Below are 23,181 nucleotides of genomic sequence, written 5' to 3' on the forward strand. Positions count from 1 at the left end.
CACCTGTTCCACAGATATTGCCTTAGGGCCACTGAAGGGTGGCAGATGGCCCAGTGGCCTTCCACGGAGCACGGCAATGGCTCGTGTGGGATCAGGCTGTCAATAGACAGCCATCCTGTCCAGAATCAACCCTGCTGGGAAGTATTGCCCAGTGGCCTGAGTTTAGGATGGCAGCTTTTTAATTTTTCTTCAGAGCATCTTAACTTTTTTTTGGGGGGGGGGGAAGAAAGTGAGGATGGAGCAACTCTGAAGGCTGGCTTCTCCTTGCCAAAATCCCTTTGCAAAGATAGCCCGGAGGAGCCCAGAACCACCTCCAGGAGAAGGCCCACGCACCAGCTGCAGGATCAGGCCCTGAGGAAGGCTTTCCTATGACAGGGACCTGAATCCGACTGATTTTTTTTTTCCACGGCTCCTCCGAGAACGGCCAGCCCTGGTATAGGTTGCTCCGGAAATCAAAATGTTGCAACTTGTATGTGCATCAGAGAGAGAGAGAGAGAGCATCAAACAATGAAACCTTTGCTTGCCTTTTACAAAGAGCCAGAGTTACCTCTATGGGACTCCTCTGCCACCAAGCCTGTGTGTGTGTTTGGGGGGGGAGGAAAAGAATCCGCTGCAAGATTATTTATTGAATGCTCTGAGGTTTTAAAATCTGCTTGCACTTTTTGCAACTGTGGACCAAAAAGAAAGAAAAGAGGGGGGAAATGATGCTGAGGCAGGAAAGCAACCCGAAGCAGCACCCCCTCACCCCCCACCTCTTGTCTCTCTCTCTCTCTCTCTCTCTCTCTCTTTTTTTTTTCTTTTCTTTTGCAAAAGAGAGGCAAGAGAGAGAGGGGAAAAAAGCAGCAACCCCGCTGCAATCAATGTGCAAACCAGGGCCTGCTCGCGAGCGAGCGCGTGAGTGAGGGAGCCGCAGCCAATCAGGAGCGCCCGTTCCGAAAGTTGCCTTTTATGGCGCGAGCGCCGCCGCGCCGCCCGTATAAAACCCCGATCGCCGCGGCGGCGGGGAAAGCAGTCTGAGTAGCGCTCTCGGTCGCGCGGGTCTCCGTCGGGTGTGGGTTTTTTTCCTGCTTGCCCTGTGCGTGTGTGTGTGGTTCCCTTCCCCCACCCGCCCCGAAGGGTTTTATTTTATTTTTTTAACACAAAGCAACACAAAAAGCTCCTTTAGGGGGAGAAGAAAAAACAGAACACCCAACTTTCAACAATTCTTAAAAGGTAAGCATTGCATATTTTATTCCACTTTTGCTAAGCGTTTTTAACATCGCGATCTTTCCGATTTTGGGGGTGGTGGTGACGATGACTTTAGTTAAAATCCTATTTTTGGGGGGGCAGAGAAGAGAGTCGGGTGTAACATAAGGAATTGTATTTCTGTGTCTTCCCCGGGGTTTGTCAGAAGAAGGATGATCAGCATATGCTTGTTTCCTGCAAACGAATTCATAGAGCCTGAATTTGATGTTCTCGGGTCGCTTCGTGAAATGCGTGGTTTCTAAACCCTCGAGTTAATCGCTCAAGGGTGGGAAGGGTGAGGTTTACTCGGGAGCAAGGCGCCTGGAAGAGGGGGGGTGGATGGGTGGAGAACTTGAAGGTGGTTCTGATGGGCTTTTTTTTTTTGGTCTCTGGATCGGTTGTTGATCCGTTTAATCGAGCTTATGATCCGGGAGGCTTTTTTTTTCATTTGTTTATTTTAAAAAATGGAAGTTTATCCGGGGAACTTGTTACTAAGTAGCCACGTCCACTCTTTGTAGCCTTGGAACCATTAAGAAAAAAAAAGCTAATAAAAATTGGCGAGGATCTGCTTGCACGCTTTGGGGAACATCACACGCACGGAGTCGGTGGGTGGGGGAGAAGACCGCTTCCTGGGTTAAAAAGAGGAATTCCCCCCCTCCCCGTATGGGTTTAATAAGCGGATTTTAGTTTGTTCTGCATGCTTGCGTTCCTGGCTTTGCAGGGGAGGGGAAGGAACACCCCCCCCCTTGGTTAGCCGGCCTAGGGGGAGGAAACAGGGTGCGCAGATTTTTGTTTTTTAAAGTGGAGGGAATCCTGTTGAAACAGCCTGGGTGTGTTGTGTTGCTCCTGCGTGGTGAAAATCAGAGGGGAGACGAGGAGAGCAGTGAGACCCGGAGGCTTGTCTGTTTCACTCGGGCACACACAGTTGTGGCTTGTTCCTTGCAGGATTTCCGGACCTGCTTAATCTGCTTTTCCTCTGGTTATGGCCTTTCCTTAAGGGGATTTGGCAAAATTTCAGGGCTGGGGAATTCTTTTTTTAAAAAGGGGGGAGGGAGGGAGGGAGAGAAATAATAGGGTGTGTTTTTATTGAGTTTTTTTTTCCATTCTTAGGTTGTATTAAGATCCAGGGGAGATGATTATGTGGAGGGGCTGAAGGAATGGGGGACTGCCCTCTGCCTCTTTTCTTCCAAGCCCCTTTCCTGAAAATCTTCCTAGGTGTAAAGGGGGGGGAAGTATCCAGACCTGCCAGGGTGTGACTAGAGAGAGAGAGAAAAGGGGGGGGGGGTGTTTCCGGTGCTGGCAGAAGCCGGCTTTTCCATTGTATTAAGAGAGCACATGGGTGGGTGGAGAGAGGAGGGGGAGGTGCCATCTGGGGAGGATGATCAATCATCTGGAGGAGTCTTAGGCTGAGATTCAGCCCCTCCCACAGGGGAGAGGGGTTTCTTTGTCTCTTGGAAAATCACTCTGGATCCTTCTGTGGGGCAGGGAGGAGGGGGGGAGGAAGAAAAGCCCCTCCATGCCTCTTTTATGGGGAGGGGGGTGCCCAGGCTGCCCTTAGAAGGTTTCTAAGGAGCCTACTTAGAGGGGTGTCCTAAAAGGTGCATTAATCTAAAAGGTGCATTAATCATCCACTCTTGGCTTGAAGGAGGGGGAGCAGAACTCCTTAGGTTTGCTTCCAATTCCTTCCCCCCCCCCCCCAAGCCGATGGGTTTCTGATTTAGACCTGTGAAGAGGCTACCCTGGCTGTTTGCTCAGGATATTCTTATTCAAGGGGTGTGTGCCCTGCCACCAACTAGTTTTAAGTTCCAGAGAACTCTGGACGTGGAAAATCCTATTTTAAAAAGGAATCCCTTAGAATAGTCCAAGCAGCAATATTCCTTGGCTTCATGGTGTGGGCGGTGGATGGCCCATTATGACATTTCATTCTGAAGCTTTAATTCTACGGTTCCTCTGCTCCTGTTCTTTCAGACCTGGCTCCCTTTCTCTGCAATTGCATAAATTGCATCTTGATCTCAAGGAAAGGGCGTCCCCCCTCTAGAAGGAAGTTAAAAGGGCAGCGAGATTTCAGGGCTGCCTCTAAAATTGTTGTTAAGCCAGTAAGGCATCTGCTTTTCTAATCCACTTTAATGCATATTTTTTCCTACTCAAACCTGGTTGGTGAGGCTCAACAAGATGAGCGGGTTAGGGTGGGAGGAACCCGGGGCCGGTTTATTCTCTTTTTAAAAAAAGAATAGCAATCAAAAAAAGGGTGTGGGTAACATGCCCTAGTTTCTGGTTTTTTCCCCCTCTTCCCTTAGGGCCTTATCTTGTCTGAAAAGGGTGTTGCAGGCAGATAGATGGGCGCTTTATTGGGAGTGGTGACCAGACATACGCTCATCTCTTGAGCTGGCCATGGAGGGGTGGGGGGGGGGTGGGGGAAGGGCGTGGCTTCCCCATCATCTCTCCAAAAGCGGGGCTGTGCATCTCAGCCCTGGTTCGAACCATTGCCTTTTATGGTAATAACGTGGGACTGGCGCGCGTGGGACTGGCGCGCGGAGAACTTCCTTTGTCCCAAATCTGCAAGACGGCAGATGAGGCACCCTCTAGTGGCGGAGAGTGGGAAGTGTGAAGTGACAAAACAGGAAGCTGGGGAGGAAGTGAGCAAGGGTGGTCCCGCTTGGCGCACTCTGTCACTTGGTGCAGAAGGCGAAGCGGGCGCTCCTGGGCTGAGCTCCTGAATTCTGCAGGGGTTTTTTTTCACTCTTTCGTCTGTGTGTTCCCTCCCCTCCCCAGATCGCCATGGATGATGATATTGCTGCGCTCGTGGTGGACAATGGCTCTGGAATGTGCAAAGCTGGGTTTGCCGGGGATGATGCCCCTCGGGCCGTATTCCCTTCCATCGTTGGTCGCCCCAGACACCAGGTATGTACCGCTTGAGGATCGTGTATTTCTCTGGGTTCAAGACAGGAAATGCAGAGTCATTGCATTTCTCTGCCAAAGCACAGCTGGAAATGAGTGAGCAGGTGGTTGATGTGCAAGCTAAGTCCAGATGTGACTCATTTTTGAGAACTTGTTTGAAACAGCCTTACAAGAGCTTTGATCCAAACCATTGGTTCGTCTATTCTACTGGGGTCTACTCTGAAATGAAAGGGTTCTCCCAAAGGATGGGGTTGCACAGAGATCTGAAAATGTTGAAGGAGCTGAAGCCTGCTATGCACAGGTGACCCCTTCCTTCTTCAGAAACCACACCTTCATGGACACTTCCTTGAGTTCAGAGTGATGAATTAACTTGCCACAAACATGGGTGGAGTAAAACAGCAACCTAAGAAAGCGAGTTAAAGTAATTGGCTGATGAAAAGCTTTCTTCAGGTGGGTGCTTTTAATAGGAACCCCTATGCTTTGTGCTAGGAAGTAAACCTTAGGAGCTCAGGGTTTGCACAGTACTTTCGGATGTTCCTATTTATCTAAAAAAGCAGCATGCAGACAAAATTACTGTCCCTGGGACCTCTCAGCATGGGTTTAAAAGGGCTTTTAGGGGAGTTTGGGTGATGTCAGCAACTGCGGTCTGTTTCCCACCCTGTTCTTGTGCCCTGTGTTCCTAATGCCTGCCTTCTCTTGCCCCCCCCCTTCAGGGTGTGATGGTCGGTATGGGCCAGAAAGACAGCTACGTTGGGGACGAGGCACAGAGTAAAAGAGGCATCCTGACCTTGAAGTATCCTATTGAACACGGCATTGTCACCAACTGGGACGACATGGAGAAGATCTGGCACCACACCTTTTACAACGAGCTGAGAGTTGCGCCCGAAGAACACCCTGTGCTGCTCACGGAGGCTCCCCTGAACCCCAAAGCCAACAGAGAAAAGATGACACAGGTATCCGCCTAAGTCTTGCCTCGAACCCGCCTCCCTCCAAGCTGTGAGAAGGATGCCTATTGGTATTTTTCTCCTTTTGTTCACTTTTCTTCTCTCTTTTTTTTTTTTTTTGCCCATCTCTACAGGGTTTTCCTTTCTGGTCTGAATCTCTCTTGCTGGATCTGGAAAGGTTTTTATCTGTTCTTTCCCAGATTGGCTTTTTCCCCCCCCCTTCTCTCTCTGATAACTGGCTAGCATCACATAAGCAGCTGATTTCTCTTTCAACTAACCTTGACTTGTGTTTTGAGTGACTTCCGTAACATTTTCTGCCTTGTGGAGTACTTTTTGAGAATGGGAAAGGGGTTCGCACTGCAAGCTGGGATAGGCCCACCTTAACCCTCAGGACCCTGCGGTGTTGCCTCCTATCTGACTAGCATGAGTTGGTCTTCAAGGGTTAAGTTTGTCCCCAGAGCATGACTAGAGTAGACTGCAGCCCACCAGATCTCTTCATTGTTTGGCTCTCTTTTTGACATTCCAGATCATGTTTGAAACTTTCAACACCCCAGCCATGTACGTCGCGATCCAGGCTGTGCTGTCCCTGTATGCCTCTGGCCGTACCACTGGTATAGTGATGGACTCCGGTGATGGTGTCACCCACACTGTGCCCATCTATGAAGGTTACGCTCTGCCCCACGCCATCCTCCGTCTAGATCTGGCTGGCCGTGATTTGACCGACTACCTCATGAAGATCTTGACCGAGAGAGGCTACAGCTTCACCACCACAGCAGAGAGAGAAATTGTGCGTGACATCAAGGAGAAGTTGTGCTACGTTGCACTGGACTTCGAGCAGGAGATGGCCACGGCTGCGTCCAGTTCCTCCCTGGAGAAGAGCTACGAACTCCCGGATGGACAGGTTATCACCATTGGCAACGAGAGGTTTAGGTGCCCAGAAGCCCTCTTCCAGCCGTCTTTCTTGGGTAAGTTAAACAAACAAACAAAAAACTTATTTCAGCCACCAAGTGGTGACTTAAAATAGATAAAGCTCACAATGGTCCTCAAGTTACTTTTGGAAACAAATTGACTGGGGGGGTCTTCTTTCTGGCTTTGAAAGTGTTCAACTTGCTGTTTTCCAACAGGGATGGAATCCTGTGGTATCCATGAAACCACCTTCAACTCCATCATGAAGTGCGATGTGGATATCCGTAAAGACCTCTATGCCAACACTGTTCTGTCCGGTGGTACCACCATGTACCCAGGCATTGCTGACAGAATGCAGAAGGAGATCACCGCCCTGGCACCCAGCACAATGAAAATCAAGGTAAGCCTCCTCTTCTTGCTGGATAGCAAGAAACCGGTTCATGGCCTGCTGGTGAATGTATCCTTTTACAACTCTCTGTCTGGAGGGGAAGTGAGTTTTAGACTCGTAGAGTTTGGAGCATTTTAAGAGCCATCTCTTGAGATAAACCACTGAGTTTTGAGATGGGTGGTGTTGGACTCATCCAGTTGGTAGGCAGGCTGCACATTTGGGAAACTCTGGTTGTCTGGCTCTTTGGGACTAGCTGAGGATCCTCCATGGCCCAGTCTCTGCCACAAGAATCATCAGTAGTACTGGTGTGCAGTAGACAATGCAAGACTTAGAACCTTCTTGATGGTCCTTTGTCTAATCTAGTGATTCCCAACCTTGCGAGTCCCCAGATATTCTTAGACTAAAATTCTTAGAAGCCTTCACCACCAGCTGTGCTGGCCAGGATCTCTGGGAGTTGGTAGAGTCCAGGAACATCTGGGGACTCAAGGTTGGGAACAAGTAGCCTAATAATCTCTTTAGTCTTGCTTGTTAAGAGTCACAGGTAGGCTAGAATGTTGGTTCCCATAGTCCAAGACTCGCCCCCCCGCAACAAAGGGGGGGGGGCTTGCTAGTCTAGTCTTGCTGTTTTGAGTTCTAACTCTCAACTCTTCTTCTGCAGATCATTGCCCCACCTGAGCGCAAATACTCCGTTTGGATTGGGGGCTCCATCCTGGCTTCTCTGTCCACCTTCCAGCAGATGTGGATCAGCAAGCAGGAATACGATGAATCCGGACCTTCCATCGTTCACCGCAAATGCTTCTAAAACAGGACTATTTACCACAATAACATTTTCTCTCTTTTTTTGACAAAAAAATACCCCATAACTGTGCGTAAAACAAGAGTTGAGATTGGCATGGCTTTATTTGCTTTTTTGGCGCTTGACTCAGGATATAAAAACTGGAACGGTGAAAGGTTGACAGCAGCAGTCTTTAAAAAAAAATAATAATAAAAGTGTTGGCGTGAACACCCCCAAAAGTTCTACCCTGCATCTGAGGACTTTGATTGTACATTTGTGTTCTTTTTTTAAATAGTCATTCCAAATACCGTACAATGAATTGAGAGGAAGTTAAACCAGCCTCTATGAAGGCAACAGCCCAGCTCAAAAGAAGCAGAAAGCCTTTTCTGGTCTTTTGGGAAAATATTGCTTGCATGTAAATCATGTGATCCGACAAGTGTCTTTTCTGTATCTTGCGCCTTAAAACAAAAATACACTTGGTCCCTTTTCTGATCTTCCCCACCTCCTCTGTTTTGGTCAAGCAAAAAATAATAATAACGGGCTGTATGTTTCTCTTCTTCCCAATCTAGATGTGAAGGCTTACAGTTTACCCCCTCCCCTAGGGGAATCCTTACGCAAAATTGGTGCCAGTATGTATACGGGATACAGTGGGGGTGAAACTGTACACTGACTTAAAAGAACGGTTCAAATAAAGATGCACACCATAGGCTTTGGCTTGTCTGGCTTTTTGTGTTACTTTTAGTCCCTTTTTTGTAAAGCCTTCAGGACATCTGGCATGTGTTCAGATTTGCATTTAAACCCCGAAAAATTCAAAGGTGGGCAGGCTGTCAATGAGGATCCTTTTGCGGCTGCTATAAACTCCATGTTCTCTAAAGTGAAATCAAATAACACATTGCTGGGGGGAAAGATGTCTCTCCTGATGGTGTACAAACCCCAGTGATGCTCACCGTTGATTATGCTGGCCAGGACTGACCAAAGAAGCGGTCTAAAAATAATCTTACTCCCCAACTGTAGAATTAAAAAATAGCAAAACCATCAGTTTCTCAGCAAGACTGCATTAATAATGGGTATAGGAAGTAAAATGGAAATGCCTCCCACACTCCACGTTTTTGCCAAAGCTAGCTCTTGGCACAAGGCAAAAAAGGTTACCACTGCTAGTTGTATGCCTTTATCAACAATCTATGCGGCTGGTGTTAAGAGGGAGGGGAGCTGCAGCCACACATCTGGTAACGTGAGAGTGGATTAGTTAAGGCTATCTTGTACCTTGTATGAAGGCTGGATTAACGATCAAAAGCAAGACAAATGCAGAAGTAGATCTTTTTCAGTGTGACCTTTTGTTAATTACATCTTTTTCTACCGTAATTCACAAAAGCCCTCTGAAATAATTTGGCCCTTGAGGTGCCAACTCTGTTGTGTTTATTTCTGCTACACGCGCAGAAATAGACCAACAGAGCTGGCTCTTTGAAAACTGAATTTAGCTTAGACAACAAGCAAAACGTCGGACCTTGCGTACACTTCGCTGCAGCAAGAAGGCAGTTTAAATGGTACTGCAGAAACATCTTGATCCTGTTAAGACATTGCTTTGGTGGTTTTGTATTTATACACAAGCCTGTATTTGCAGATTCTTTAAAAGAATTCACACCACTACTGAAATCCTGGGTGGTAAAAATACCAGGAGACAGTTGATTTTTGAAAAGTCACTATCTGGGGGAGAGAAGGATTAAGTACTCAGCTTTTTTTTCAGTCTGCTGTCCTTTCTGGTTTAGCTGGAGAGGTATACTTAAAGCCCATTAAGTGATGCATAGATTAAGTAGAGTGCTGTACAAAGATACTAATAAAGGCACAGCACTGGTAGATTTTGGAAACGGAAGCAAGGCTGTGTTGTTAAATACAGTATTCAGCTTTATAACATTCCTTATGGTGATGGATTAGACTCAACAGTCTTGTTCCGGAAAGGAGCTGGACCAGATGCTTTGGAAATGGCATGGTCGTTAATGGCTTGGGCCTTGTTAAATTGTCCCTCGTACTTGCAATGCTTAAACGTTGAGGTTCCATTTGGTTAGAATCTCTAAACTAGACACGAAATAGGAGAAGGGCTATGGATGATCCGTAGGAAAGCACCAGTTTTGTACATGGGGCTAGAAGAATCGCACCAAATGCAAATCACATCCTGCCAGTGGTCCTGAATCTGGTGTACTTCCTGGATGGAGGATCCTGTGTAGGTGTTCAGCTCCCTGAGGTGTTTGCTGCCCTTTCTTGCTCTGTCACACTGCTCCTGATTAGGCCATGTGTTGTGCACAGCAGTCTTTTTGTATGGCTAGTTGTGGAAGAAGGGACAAGCTCTGATGGCTGCAACCTTTACGGGGATTGAAGGAGAGGTTTCCCAATAGGTAGCTGCTCACAAGGAGAGCCCTACATGCCTTTGCGGAGGCAGACAAAAATGTCCATATGGTCTAGAAGTAGGGAAGCTGTCCAGATGTTGGACGCCACCTTGGTCCTCAACCTAGTCTAACTATTGGGGATGGTGGACGCTGTAGTCCTCTAACAACACTGGACACCCGCAGAACGACAGGTGCTTCCTCCACCTGCTGACTTGGTCCATCCACCAGGGAGGGGTCTGTCTGTCCATCCATCTGCCCCCCGTGGAAAACCCACAAGTGAGATTTGGGAACGAGGAGCAGCCCAAGAAATTGTGCTGCCTGGAGTCATACATTGGATGGGCCTGAGGTATGACGTTCTGAGGCTCCCACAGTGGCAATGACTGAATAGGTTTGCACGGGGCCTTCGGTCAAATTCTCCTGCCCAAAAAAGGGTGCACAGCTTTCACACGATGCACTGGGTGAGATTTTGCGTTAATTTGTGGGAAGACAGGATCAATGCCACTCCTAAGATGGCGCCCGGAGAACTGGTGCAGCTATGACGAGGAAGCTACAGTTGAGGAGAAAACAGAAAACAGTATTGGCTCCTAAGAGCCACTGGAAAGGGCTTTTGACATTTTGGACCAGAAAGACGGGGAAACAACGGGCGGGGAAGGGAGAAAAGACAACTCCCTCCCCCCTCAGGGTGCCAGTCATGCCACCCTCAAGATGGCGGAAGGCGTGCGCGCTTGGAAAGTCTGAGCGTGGGGCTCGAGCGGGGAGTCACTCCCAAGATGGCGGCGCTCCCACCTGCCTCTCCCAAAATGGCGGCTGAAGGGACGAGAGGCTGGGGAAGCGGAAAGGAGTCGAAAGACTGGCGAGGTCTGGGAGCGAAGTGGGCGGAAGTGATGTCAACAACGCGCCGGAAGTAGCGCGCTTGGTCCTGAACCGGCTGGAAGGCAGCCGTGGGAGAGGAGCGGAAAGCGTCTCGCTGCGGACCATGGCCTCCCCCGGCGAGGTAAGCCTCTCCTTTTGGTTGCCATGGCAACCAGGACCCCTTACTCTTCCCTTCCTTCCCCGGCTCTCTGTCCCCCCCACATCCCCCCTTCCTTTCCTTAGGTATCCTCCCGTGTGCATGGCAACGCTGCCCCCCCTCGCCTGCCCCGCTGCGCGTTGAACGTCTGAACCAGCTGGGTCACGCGTCAGGGCAAGCAGGATCGCGTGTCTGTCCCGGGCCTCGGGTGGAGAAGGACTTTCCCCACCACCCTTAACTCGGATTCATTTTCGGGCCCTCCTGATCCACCAGCTGGACCCCTGGGCGATTTAGGTAGTATTTGGCTGCAGAGCCAAGAGGCTGGGAGTTCGAATCTCCCACTGGTCCTCCCGGACAGGGGCTGGACTGGATGATCCACAGGGACCCTTCGAGCTGCGCAGTTCTAAGATCTTGTTGGACTGCAAGATCTTCAGCTCTAGCCAGCATCGTCGGTGGTGGCGCAGGAGAGGGGTTGCGCTCCTACCTCTGGAACAAGGTACAAGTTGCCTGTTATGGGGTTATTTTCTGTCAAGTCACATCCGACTTACAGCGAGCCGATCGGGGGGGGGGGTTTCACAACATGGAAGACCTTTAAAGAGTGGTTTGACCCAGGCCACCCATCCTCCAGTGAGTTTCCACAGCTGACTCGAACCCACATCTCTTGAGTCCTACCCTGTCTCTCCGAAAATAAGACCTAACCTGAAAATAAGCCCTAGTAGGATTTTTCAGGATGCTCGTAATATAAACTCTACCCCAAAAATCAGCCCCAGTGAAGTGAAACCCTGCCCTCCACCATTGTGCAGCACCCAGAAGAAGATGACATGACTGTAAAATAAACCATCCCCTGAAAATAAGCCCTAATGTGTTTTTTGGAGCAAAAATTAATATAAGACCCTGTCTTATTTCTGGGGAAACACGGTCGTCTTGTGCTCTCTTCATTGTACCCCCATTACCCCCCCTCTTTTAATTGGAGGCGCCATGTGTGGAGGCAGGGGCAAGGGGCTCACCTACCTGTGCTTTTTTTCACCTGAGCTACATCCCTCTCAAATCCTGCTGCTTGAGATCCTTGAAGGGGATGCGCCCCCTCTGTGCCCATTGAACCATCACATAGCAGCAAGTTTTCTCATTACCACAACAAAGCTGAAACTCGTCTCTCCCCCATTTACACCCCTTTCATCTTGTTTCTAATGAATGATGCATCTGATCTTGCCTGCACCACCGTCCTCCTCAGTTGTTCTTGAATCCCCTCGGCCAGATCCCAGAGACTGGAAAAGTACCCAACCCATGCTGATGCGGTTCTTTTAAGAGTTTGCAATAACTCAGGATGGAATGACTTGGCACCATGTCATTCTTTTATTATTAGGTCCCAAAAGGAGCTTTTCCACATTCTGCTCCATCATCATCCCTAGCTTTGTATCATCTACTGGCTTCTTTTCCAGCTTGTACATCCTCCGCATTGTATTTTGTGGGAAAGACTCTTATATAAATGCCCTTCCATCATATACATACAGCGCCCTTTTGCTTCCTAGTTTTTGTTATTCGTACTGAAACAGACTTAATATGGCTACCTCTGAATATTCTAGTAAGACATTTTCTTTTTCTCTGGCGTTTTCCTTCCCCGTTCCTTCCCTTGCATTTCCAACCTCATTCTCTGTTTTGCATATTTCCATTTCTGGATAAATGAGGGCAAAGGATGAGAAAATGTCATGACCTGAAGCTTCTGTCCTTGTATTTTATTGGAAATGTTATTCACGTGCATATCTGGTTTCTCAGGCTTCATCTGATATTACCCTCACACTTTGGATCATATATATCATAAGGACTAAAATTGATCTTATGCTTTTAAGGTTCGTGGGAAGCTGAATTCTGCATCCAGTTTCACATTCTGTCTTCCATGGAAACATAATGTTCAGCATGTTTGAAAACACTGATTCCACAACTCTGGCTGTTGTAACTTTGATGTTTAATAAATATGTTTACTAAAAAGTACATCTTGTTGGTATAAGTGATGTTTATGGCTCAGTAAATCAGTTTGAGATTTTAGCTGTACTTGTTATGAATTTTGAAAGAATTAAGTTTGCAGCTAAAATCTATCTATTTATTCGATCTTGTTAGCCATGGATGTTGGTAATACTATGCAGTCTCAAGGACCTTAAGAGATAGAAATGATGTGGGTAATAAAAGGGAAAAACCCTCAGTCACAGTGCTCAAGCCGAGGCTAGCTCCATCTAGAGTAGACCCAGTGAAATAAAGGAGGCATATTAGTCACTACATACACTCCATTATTTTCAGTTTTAACTCAAGATTATCTTTAAATTTGTTTGTTTGTTTGTTTTTTTGTTTAATCCTGTGAAAAGGAACAGGAAGCCATATGTTCCTGGATTCTTTTACACTTGAAGTGCAAATACTTAGCAGTACAAGGCATCCTTGAATGAAGACTAAAACAGAAGAAAGGGGGCTTCTGCCTTTCTAAAACAGGGGAAGTACCCTTCCACTTTGCCCCCCCCAAAGGTCCCAGTAGGTCCCAGTAGAGAGATTCTTTTAGGCTCCGTCAAGCTTAAGCATGGAAATTTTCATTTGAAAATAATAATAATAATAATGGCAATGGTCCTTGATATGCTGGATTTTGCATTGTTTTCTGTGCTGTGTGCGCATCTGAAATATCCCAGCCTTTCCTCCATGAGCGGTAGAGTCACACAGAATCAAGGGTGAACCATGGTGGCGTTCCGTGTATGTTCAGTTTGCACCTTTGGGTATACGATTGTTATTTGTTCGTTTATTAGTTATATTTACATCTTGCCTTTCTTCCAGTCCAGTGAGCACATAGCGTTCCTTCCCTTCCCTGTCTCTCCTTGACGATGCTGGGAGTATGATGGGCCCAAAGTCACAGAGAGAGCTCTGTGGCTCAGTGGGGTGGAACACTTGGGTTGATGAGGATCGTAGGTGAAAAGGACAGTCACTGCCCACCCCAGCCTGTGCGGAGCACCAATGTAAATTTACAAGACCCGTTATTGATCTAAATTGATGAGGTCTTTGAGCCAGGCTGTCATTTTCTTAGTTGTGTTCCTTTTTCCCCTTTTGAGCTCTGTTTCTCTCCCTTTTTTCAGGAAGTGACAAGTGAGGCAGGCGGAGAGGAAAGCAACAGCATGAACTTAATGGAATTTTCGGATGAGATCCTTTTACACATCCTGAGATACACCCCCATCTCGGATCTCGTCCTCAACATCCGGAAGGTTTGCCGGAAGCTTTCTGTCCTGAGTCACGACAAAAGCCTCACCCATGCTGTGATCCTGCACAAGGACTATCAGGTGAGGAAGAGCCTGGAGGGAATCCTATTGGGGCAGAGCTGTGCGTTTTGGTGCTTGCTCTTTCATTCAGAGGTGTTTCTAGATGTTGGTTAGGGTCAGGGGAATGCAAGAAAATGTTGGGGTTTCTAGCAAGAAGTCATCCCCGTGAAGAATTTACTCAGAGGATGCCCTCACGTTGTTATTCTGGCCTTGAGAAAAGTTGGGTGACTGGCATGGTGCCGGAGGGGGAGGGAGAAGGCGTGGTATAGTCTGACATTTTTGGAGGTGGTCCTTCATGTTCCACTCACAAACTTTAGCTGGGAACGTCCTTTCTAAACAGGAAGCTGCATGGAGCTAGGCCTAGCTAAGGCCTAGTCCCATGCAGAACTAGGCCTTAGCTGGGATGCAAAGCCTTCCACCTTAGGCCTTTTTCCCAGGCTAGAGAGAGCCTCGTGATCACCCCTCACCTTGTCACCGGTGCTTGCAAGTTGTTATCCTATTTTCGACCGGCTCATTTGGTATCCCAGGCCGAAGACGTGGGAGGGCATTTCTCTCTGCTTGAAAGGAGAATGTTTCAAACGAGGTCACTCAGGGGCACCCTCTCTCTTTTCCTTGAACGAAGGAACATCCAGGGCCAACAGCCCTGTTTGAAGTTGTAGATTCTAAGCCACCGTGCAGGTCTTCAGGCTCGGACATGAGATGTGTGCAAAAGTCCCTGATGCTGCTGTGGACATTTGCGTGTGCCTATGTGTGCACGTTTTCCCATGTGGGGAAAGGCTGAGGTACTGCCTGAAGGCTCAAAGGACCCTTTGTAGGCCATATGGGTGGGAATCAAACCATCAACAAATGGCTGGATAGCTCAGGGGTTTTATGCATCTGGCTGCAGTGCCAGAGGTTGGGGGTTCGATTCCCCACTGCGCCTCCTTGACAGGGGCTGGACTCCAATGATCCATGGGGTCCCTTCCAGCTCTACAGTTCTAAAATGAGGATGGTGATGATGGGTTGCAACTTCTGGAGTGCTCCCCCTCCAGTGTTTCTTCTAGCCAACCATGGAGAGATGTTGTTCCCTGAAGCTTCCAAGACAGTGATTTGTTTCTAAAACAGGACCTGGATCCTCCTTTAGAGCAGGAGAGAGACATTTTAAAAGCTTTTAAAATATTATTATTATTGTTATTGTTGTTATTGTTATTATTGTTGTTGTTGTTATGATGATGATGTTGATGATGATGATGGAATGAACTTCAGCCACTTCAGGATCTGAAAATATGTGAGATACCTGCCCTTCCCAAAAGGGGACTGGATTTTAGTAAGTCCCCGGGGGCAAAATGAGCTCTGCCCACATCTGGACACCGGGGGCTTGCACACCGCTTGACCTGCCAGGTCGAGGGCTTCTCCCCGAGAAGTAGCCAGGAGTCATAAAACTTTCAAGCGCTTTCCTGTTGACCTCCTGCAGTTGTTTTTCATTTCTTCGCTGTTTCCAAACAGGTGGACAAAGATAAAGTGAAGCCGCTCCTGAGAGAGATCGGCAAAGAGATTCACGAGCTGAACATGGCCGGCTGCTACTGGCTGCCTGGGGCTACCATCGACCAGGTGACCCGCTGCAAGAACCTGGTGAAACTGAACGTCTCCGGCTGCCACCTCACCTCCCTCCGCCTCTCCAAGATGCTCTCCGCGTTGCAGCATCTCCGCTCCCTGGCCATCGACGTCAACCCGGGGTTCGACGCCTCCCACTTGAGCAGCGAGTGCAAGGCCACCCTGAGCCGGGTGCTGGAGCTCAAGCAGACCCTTTACACCCCCTCCTACGGAGTGGTGCCCTGTTGCACCAGCCTCGAAAAACTCCTCCTGTACTTTGAGATCCTGGACCGGTCCCGGGAGGGTTTGATCATCTCTGGTCAGCTGATGGTGGGTGAGAGTAACGTCCCCCACTACCAGAACCTCCGGGTTTTCTACGCCAGGCTCGCTCCCGGCCCGGTCAATCAGGAGGTAGTAAGATTGTACTTGGCCGTGCTGAGCGATCGGACCCCGGAGAAACTCCACGCCTTCCTCATTTCCGCCCCCGGCGGCTTTGCCCAGAGCTGCGCCGTGAAAAACCTCTTGGACTCCATGGCCCGGAACGTGACCTTAGATGCCTTACAGCTTCCTCGGTCCTGGATGAACGGCTCCAGCCTCCTCCAGCTCTTGAGGTTCAGCAACCCCTTCTACTTCAGCTTCAGCCGCTGCAGCTTGTCGGGCAGCCAGTTGGTCCAGAGGGTCTTGAACGGCGGCAAAGACCTCCGCAGCCTGGTCAGCCTGAACCTAAGCGGCTGCGTCCACTGCCTCTCCCCGGATGCCCTGCTGCGGAAGGCGGAGGACGATATCGACCACGGCATCGTGGAAACCCTCGTGACCTCCTGCTGCAACCTGAGGCATCTGAACCTCTCGGGTGCCCACCACCACAGTTCGGAGGGGTTGGGCAAACATTTGTGCCAGCTTCTTGCCCGCCTGAAGGGCCTCCTGTCCCTAGCCTTGCCTGTTTGTGCGGTGGCTGACCTCTCTGCCTTAACGGTCGACAAGCCCTCCGTGCAGCCCGTGGTGAGCACCGCCTCCCAAGGTTTTGGGAAGAAAGTCCGGATCGGGGTGCAAAGCTGCTCCAGGAATCTCCTCGAGCCGGGGAATTCTAAACCCCACAGCTCTGTGTTTTGGACTCTCCTGGAAAGCCTCCCGTTTCTGGAGAGTTTGGAGCTGATCGGGTCCAGTTTCTCTTCGGCCATGCCCAGGAATGAACCGGCCATTCGGAACTCCCTGCCCCCTTGCGGCCGGGCCCAGCACGTGGGAGACCTGGAGGTGGCCGCCGTCAGCCAGCTGGCCTTCCTGCAGAGCCTCACCTTGGCCCAGTTGCCCAGTATCCTCAGCGGCTCCGGGCTGGTTAGCATCGGAGCCCAGTGCCAACGCCTGCGGACTCTCTCGCTGGCCAATTTGGGGGCGACGGGCAATGTCACGTACATGTCAGCCTTGATGGACATGCTGAAGCACTGCAGATGTTTGCGGGATCTCAGGTGAGGGTGGCCAGATGGGTCTTTGCCGTCACTTCCTCTTGTTTGGTCATTGCGGTAAGGAGGGGGCCAACGTCTGGATCTAAAGATGGGGCTGCTCTTGAGTCATCGGCTCATTCCCTTTGTGAAGTGCAGCTTTCCACCTTCCTGCCGCAGGGAGAAATCTCTGAAAGCTAGGGTTGCTTCTTAACAGAGGGGAGTGGGGCTGGTTCTTAGTTTTCGGCTGTGGATGTTGACAGAGCTGGGGAAAGTCAAGATTTTTATTTATTTATTTATTTATTGACATCATGAGTTCCAGAGTTTCTCAGCAAACACGATTGTCCCAGATGGGAAATTTCAGAATTTCTGGTCTTTAAAAACCAACCAACCACTCTCTTCTCCCTCTGGCTCTTGAAGTGGATCATGCCCTAAATCCAAAGTAGATCACTTCTCTAACAGTGGGGGTCACAACTATCCTTTTGCCTGTCAAGGCAAAAGAGGCCGGCTGCTTCATGTTAGAGCCCTTGCTCTGCGTCATATAAGTTTCTGAGTTCCATTTTGAACCTCTTGGTTAGGGTAGGGCGGCAATACAGTAGAAATTACTTTTGGCAGGGCTGGAATTTCTCAGAGGAAGCCTAGCCAAGGAAGTCAGTGTTATCTGAGGCACCCTGGGAGTTGTAGTTTCCCCCTGAAGTAACCTTCCCATTCTCTGCTGGAGTCTATAGGGGAGCTTTTCTGAAGCTGCCACTGAGATGACTCAGGACAGGAACCCCCCTTCCCCCCCATACAGGAAAAAGGAAAAAAAAGGATGCTGGGGGTGAAGTGTCCCTGTGTGCGATTAGGGATCACTCTTTTGTTTCTGAGAATGAAGCTTTTCTTAGTTGGAGAAGGAAAACTGGAAAAAAAATCAGGGTGAAAATAAATAAATAAATAAGTTATATCTTCTGACTATCATAAAGTAGCAGCATCACCTGCTGGCATGATCCATGTATTGCAAAATAGCTATCCTCCATTCCCCATGCTGGGTATATATACAGTGGTGCCTCGCTTAGCGATGTTAATTCGTTCCAAAAAAAATTGTTGCTAAGTGATTTCATCGCTGAGCGAAACGCGGTTTCCCATTGAAATGCATTGAAAACTGGATAATTCGTTCCAATAGGAACGAATTGCCGTCCTTAAGCGACAATCGCCATAGGAAACATTGCTAAGCGAAACGCGGTTCCCCAATTGAAATGCATCGAAACCTATTCAATGCATCTCAATGGGGAAAAAATACAACAATAAATTAAAAAAGAGTCAGAACAAAGTCAAATTTGGTTAACAAAGGGTTTATTAAGTGCACTTTATGATTTCAAACATTTTAAACAGTAAACTTTAACTTTATAAATAACAAGAAAACATTTAAAAAACAGCAAATATGAGGCTGTTTAAACCATCGTTAAGCGAAACAGGGGACCCAAAATTTAATCGCTATGCGAAGCATGGTCCCAACCATCGGTAAGCGAAAATCGGCCATAGGGACCATCGTTAAACGAAGCGCAAAAACGCTCCAGAAAAGTCGTCGCTAAGCGATTTCGTCGTTAAACGAAGCAATCGCTAAGCGAGGCACCACTGTATATTGTTTGTAACCCACTGCCAGCTTTTAACAGCCTGACGCCTTCCTGATGTCTCAGCCTACAGATTCAGCTCGTTCCCAGCTCAGTGCCATTGATGGTCTGTGCCGGATAGGCAAAGGCTAGGGTTCTGCTCTTTTACAGACTTTAAAACCCTTCTTGTTGAGGAGATTGCTTTGTGTATGAAGCTCACCTTTGGCTACTGGCCGGCCTCTTTGATGGGTGATGGTTAAGACAGAGACATTTGTGCTGCACTCCACAAGATATAAGCCCTTCCTTCCTCCCCCATAATTTTTACTTCCTGGTTATTCTCCATTCCCATGATATAGGAGTGGGGGAATTCCTTGAGCAAGGAATTCCTCTTTGACTTTCCCTTCCTTCTGGGATGTCTGCAGAGTGAACAGAACCTAATCATTTAGACATTCGGCAGTTCCAAACTGTAGATAACTCCACCAGAGTTACCAGTATACTTACGTGCTGCTTCTTACAGTTCTGTGGCCCATAGATACTCTGTTAAGTTGTAGGTGGGGAGAATCCCCAGTAGATTTCTGCATCATGTCCAGGAGCCAGGTCTTTCTGAACCCAGGAAAATAGTTGTTAGAGCTTTGGAAAATTTACTGCTGTGAACAACAGCTGCCAGGAACCTCTGCTGAGTGGGGGAGTTCCACCGGTGCATCAACACCATGTTTCCAAGCTTGATTTTTTATATCATTTCTGTGACTGCAGAGTGTATATATCCCAGGCCTCGTCTTGAGTTGCCTTGTTAATAGTCCAGCATGGCAGCGCAGCATTGTGGGTGCAGAAAGGGAGTCCTGCCTTTTTTGTTGTGCAATCAGAAGTCACGACAAGGAGGAAGACATCGGAGAAAAATCACATCGTCCATGAAATGTCCCACATTTTGAATTGTGTTTTCCTTCTAGGGAGTTGTAAAAAACTCACCATTCAGCTGTCTTTCTAAGCTACTTCCTCTGCCATGATTACTTTGCTCATTTCAGTTGAAAACAGGCAAGGATCTTCTCAGAGGTTCTGCTGCCTCATACACCTCTCCTGAAAACAGGATCTCTTCCCCGCCGACTTTAGAAAATCACCCCATTTTCCTTGCAAAGCCCTCAAAGCATCATGCTTGACCCGTGCTTTTCCCTTGCAGACTAGAGCAACCGTACTTCAATGCCAACGCTCAGTTCTTCCAAGCCTTGAGCTACTGCTCCTCCCTGCAGCGCCTTTGCATCATCTCCCGGAGCGGGACCCTGCAGCCGGAGGCTGTGATGTCATTCATGGCCGCGTGTCTTGAGGTCATTATGTGTCACATGTTTACGGGGGAATCTCTCACCGTTTGTAGAAACCTCCAGCAGTCGCTGATACGAAGGTGAGTGGAAGCCGAACATATGACCAGTTTTTCCCCATGTATTCTCTCCCCCTTACAGCATTAACACGAGTGACAGGGGTTTCTAAAACCTAGGATAGGAATAAATGGTGTCTGTATCCTTGGCTGTATCGTCATGGCTTGGACTGGCAGAACTTTCTCACCATAGAAGTCTTGGTGGTGGGGAATGGCTGAATACTTTTCTCCCAGCTGGCATCAAGGAACTCCCCCCCCCCTTCTGAATCCCACTCAGATGGGGCTATGATGGCTGGTTTACTGTCTTCTGGTAGAGCTGGGCAACTGGCAGAAAATCAGCAAAGGTCTCCTGATTCCCAATGGTTCATTAGAAATGTTTTACATTTAAATTGGACAGAGCTGCTGGCCTCACGATTAAGCAGCGAGGAGAGTACAGATACCAAGTGTGGTGGCTACAGTGACAGACTGAGAATCAGGAGACCGGAGTTCAAATCCCTGCTTGACTATGGAAAAATCACGGCGGCGGGAGAGGGGAGGTGGAAATTGTGCAGCCACTTATCTCCCGTCGGTTGGAATCCCTGTTAGGGTCACTGTGTGTCCGTTTTGATGTGATGGATCTGGACGGAACAATGAAGAGCATAAACCAAGTGTCTGTTGGTTGATCTTTTAAAAACATGCTCATGCTTTGAACTGCTTTCTTTTTTAAAGGATGTAAGGTTCTAGTCCTTAGGACAGTTCCAAAACTTGAAATCATGTTCGGGGAGCACAGTGGCTCAAATACCACCACAGGAGATCCTGTTCCCCAGATTTAATACCTTATAGCGCTATTAGTATTACCCTTTTCATGCCTGTTTCAAATGGTTGGAAAATCAGCCAAGAAATCTGTAGCCATGATAAGCTCCGTACTAATTTACCGAGCTAGAGTGTCCATTTGGTGATATCTGAAAGCACAAGATGAAACCTTTTGGACTGGAAGATTTTATCCAGGGTGGGCCAGCTGTTTGGTGAGTGTATTGGCCCTTCTAGTCCTGGGGGCTGCACTGCTGCTGATCTTTATTTTATTTATATATATTATTTAGGAAGGCTATAAACTGTAGGTTTTGTCTGGACTGAAAACAGACCAGAGAGGGCCAAAAGCATAGCAAAATTACCTATAGAGATCAAAAGACATAGACTTCCTAAATAAAAGGATATACAGTGGTGCCTCGCACAACGATTCCTTCATACAACGATGAATTCACACAGCGATGGGTTTCTTTGAGGAATTTCCCCCATCGTTTAACGATGTTCTCTATGGGGGAATTTCACTTAACAATGTCCCTTTTTTGCTCCTATAAAAGTGTCTTAAACTGTTTGAAACCTGTTTTAAATGCTTGCAATCATTAGCCCACCTCCTGAACCCTATGCAAACTTAATTTGGTGTTGTTCTGAGTCGTCGTTAATTTTTGGTGAATTTTTTTATTCTCCATTGAAAGCCTTTGAACGGACCGTTTGCATAGGGTTCAGGAGATGGGCTAATGATTGCAAGCATTTAAAACAGGTTCCAAACATTGTAAGACACTTTTACAGGAGCGAAAAAGGACTTCGCAAAGCCATTGAAATGCATTGAGTCGGCTTCAGTGCATTTCAATTGGGGAACCGGGTTTCACTCAACGATGTTTCCTATGGCGATTTTCGCTTAAGGATGGCAATCTGTTCCAATTGGAACGGATTAACCGGTTTTCAGTGCATTCCTATGGGAAATGGTGTTTCGCAGAACGATGGTTTCACACAGCGATGAATTTTTTGGAACCAATTAACATCGTTGTGCGAGGCACCACTGTATGTATATATAGATATATTTAGATATAGATCTTTGGGCTTCCTAAATAAAAGATCTATATCAAAAGATCTATATATATGTGTATCTTTTTATTTAGGAAGCCCATGTCTTCTGAGCTCTGAAGGTAATTTTGCTATAGCTTTGGCATTCTCTGGTCTTTTTTTCAGTCCCAGGAAGACCTTTTTCAAAGATTACCCCCCCTCCGCTACCCTAAATTGAACTTTAGAAGTTTTCTACCAAACTGGGAGGGGTGAGTTACATGTGGGCTGTGCTTCGCTCAGTTTTGACTCGGCCAAAGAGCATGTTCCTTCCTTTATAGGGTTACAATGCAAAGATGTCTTTTCTCTGGACTTCTGGGAAGCAATGGGGTGGTAAACAGGCTATGTAACAACAATCCAGCTTGTTTATTGTTTGGGCTTTATGTATTTCCTTGCAACACACTTGCTCACCTTTGATAACTGCAGCCCCGGCAGGATGAAACCTTAAAAGGTTAAGAGATGCAGCAATACTAAAAGGAGAAACTTCTGGTTTCTTTTCTTGCGAAAACCAGGGAAACGTCATATGTTGTTTAGCCTTCCAGGAGCCGTGTTCAGCCGCCGTTTGAATGTGTGGCATTTTGCACTTGATAAGGTGGTTCTGTGCTTTACGGTTTCACCAATGCATAAAGCTGCTGTTTTAAGGAATTATGGAAACTGTAGCCCCACACATTGCAAGGGCACCAGCTATGGGGAAGCAAGCCTTGAGGGGTGTGTGTGTGGCTGTAGAGCTATGAAGCATGATGATTCTGTTGCAACGATTCTTGGAACACCTCACTCAGCTTTAGGAGCAACTTTCTCACCAGAACGGCCTCTTTCAGCACTGGGCAGCTTTTGGCTTGGCGCGAACTGGGAACTCTGCCAAGATGAATGCTGTTAAAACTCCCCATAACGTCAGTGGATGTTCCCCCCCCCCAAAACAAAACCCTTCTGCTAGATCTTAATTGAATTCATCTATGGGAATTTTCCACCCTCTCCCCCAGACTCAGACATTCCTTCCCCAGTTTTCTCCTTCGTTGCCTGTCCAATATCTCATAACCGTGCTGATCGAAACTTTAATATCCTTTTTCCTGTGCGGGATTATGCTCTCCAGCAGCCCAGCTGCAGCTGTTTGCTTCCATGACTTGCCTCCTCCCTTTGTTTCCCCTCCCCTCCTTTTGTTGTTAAGTTGCCGTTTTTTCTCACAAAGATCACTGCAAAATCTGCAATGTTCTTTGGCCGTACAGTACTACGTTTTCCGGTTGTTTGCTCCCTTTTCAAATCATGGGCTCATGGAGTTGGAAGGGGCCCGTAAGGCCATCAAGTCCAACCCCCTGATCAAGGCAGGGATCCAAACCAAAGTAGATCAGACAGGTGGTGGTCTAATGCTCATAATGAAGTGAGAAAGAAAGAGGGCCAAGGAGGGTCCCGTGGAATCTAACAAATCCATTTTATCTGACAGCTTCTCCTCCGGTTAACCAGATGTCTCTGGAAGTCTCATGGGGTTAGATGTAATGTATTAATTATGTATTATACATTTGCGTTTTGGCAACACTCTCCATAATTCATC

At 47.8% G+C, this 23,181-nt stretch overlaps 2 protein-coding genes across 2 annotated transcripts in view; both read left to right on the forward strand.

The window, feature by feature from the left end:
• Nucleotides 1-958: 958 nt before the first annotated feature.
• On the forward strand, nucleotides 959-7,841 carry ACTB (actin beta). The gene is made up of 6 exons (XM_020802411.3): nucleotides 959-1,212; nucleotides 3,997-4,125; nucleotides 4,836-5,075; nucleotides 5,593-6,031; nucleotides 6,191-6,372; nucleotides 7,019-7,841. Exons 2-6 carry the CDS (start codon nucleotides 4,003-4,005, stop codon nucleotides 7,160-7,162), a joined length of 1,128 nt encoding a protein of 375 aa, XP_020658070.2. The 5' UTR covers nucleotides 959-1,212; nucleotides 3,997-4,002; the 3' UTR covers nucleotides 7,163-7,841.
• Nucleotides 7,842-10,367: 2,526 nt separating this feature from the next.
• Nucleotides 10,368-23,181, forward strand: part of FBXL18 (F-box and leucine rich repeat protein 18) — a 31,530-nt gene continuing 18,716 nt past the window's right edge. The window contains exons 1-4 of the mRNA XM_020802409.3: nucleotides 10,368-10,510; nucleotides 13,633-13,833; nucleotides 15,298-16,847; nucleotides 19,584-19,802. Of these exons, the coding sequence (XP_020658068.3) occupies nucleotides 10,493-10,510; nucleotides 13,633-13,833; nucleotides 15,298-16,847; nucleotides 19,584-19,802 (1,988 nt within the window). The 5' untranslated portion in view covers nucleotides 10,368-10,492. The remainder of the gene's footprint in view (nucleotides 10,511-13,632; nucleotides 13,834-15,297; nucleotides 16,848-19,583; nucleotides 19,803-23,181) is intronic.

This window comes from Pogona vitticeps, chromosome 13 (assembly GCF_051106095.1).
Source record: "Pogona vitticeps strain Pit_001003342236 chromosome 13, PviZW2.1, whole genome shotgun sequence".
NCBI classification, from domain to species: Eukaryota; Metazoa; Chordata; class Lepidosauria; order Squamata; family Agamidae; genus Pogona; species Pogona vitticeps.

Excerpts from the sequence above, each read along its gene's own strand:
- ACTB (XM_020802411.3), top strand. The coding sequence starts at position 4,003 with ATGGATGATGATATTGCTGCGCTCGTGGTGGACAATGGCTCTGGAATG. Across the intron at positions 4,126-4,835 it reads TTGGTCGCCCCAGACACCAG|GGTGTGATGGTCGGTATGGG; the intron begins GTATGTACCGCT and ends CCCCCCCTTCAG. Across the intron at positions 6,032-6,190 it reads CTTCCAGCCGTCTTTCTTGG|GGATGGAATCCTGTGGTATC; the intron begins GTAAGTTAAACA and ends GTTTTCCAACAG.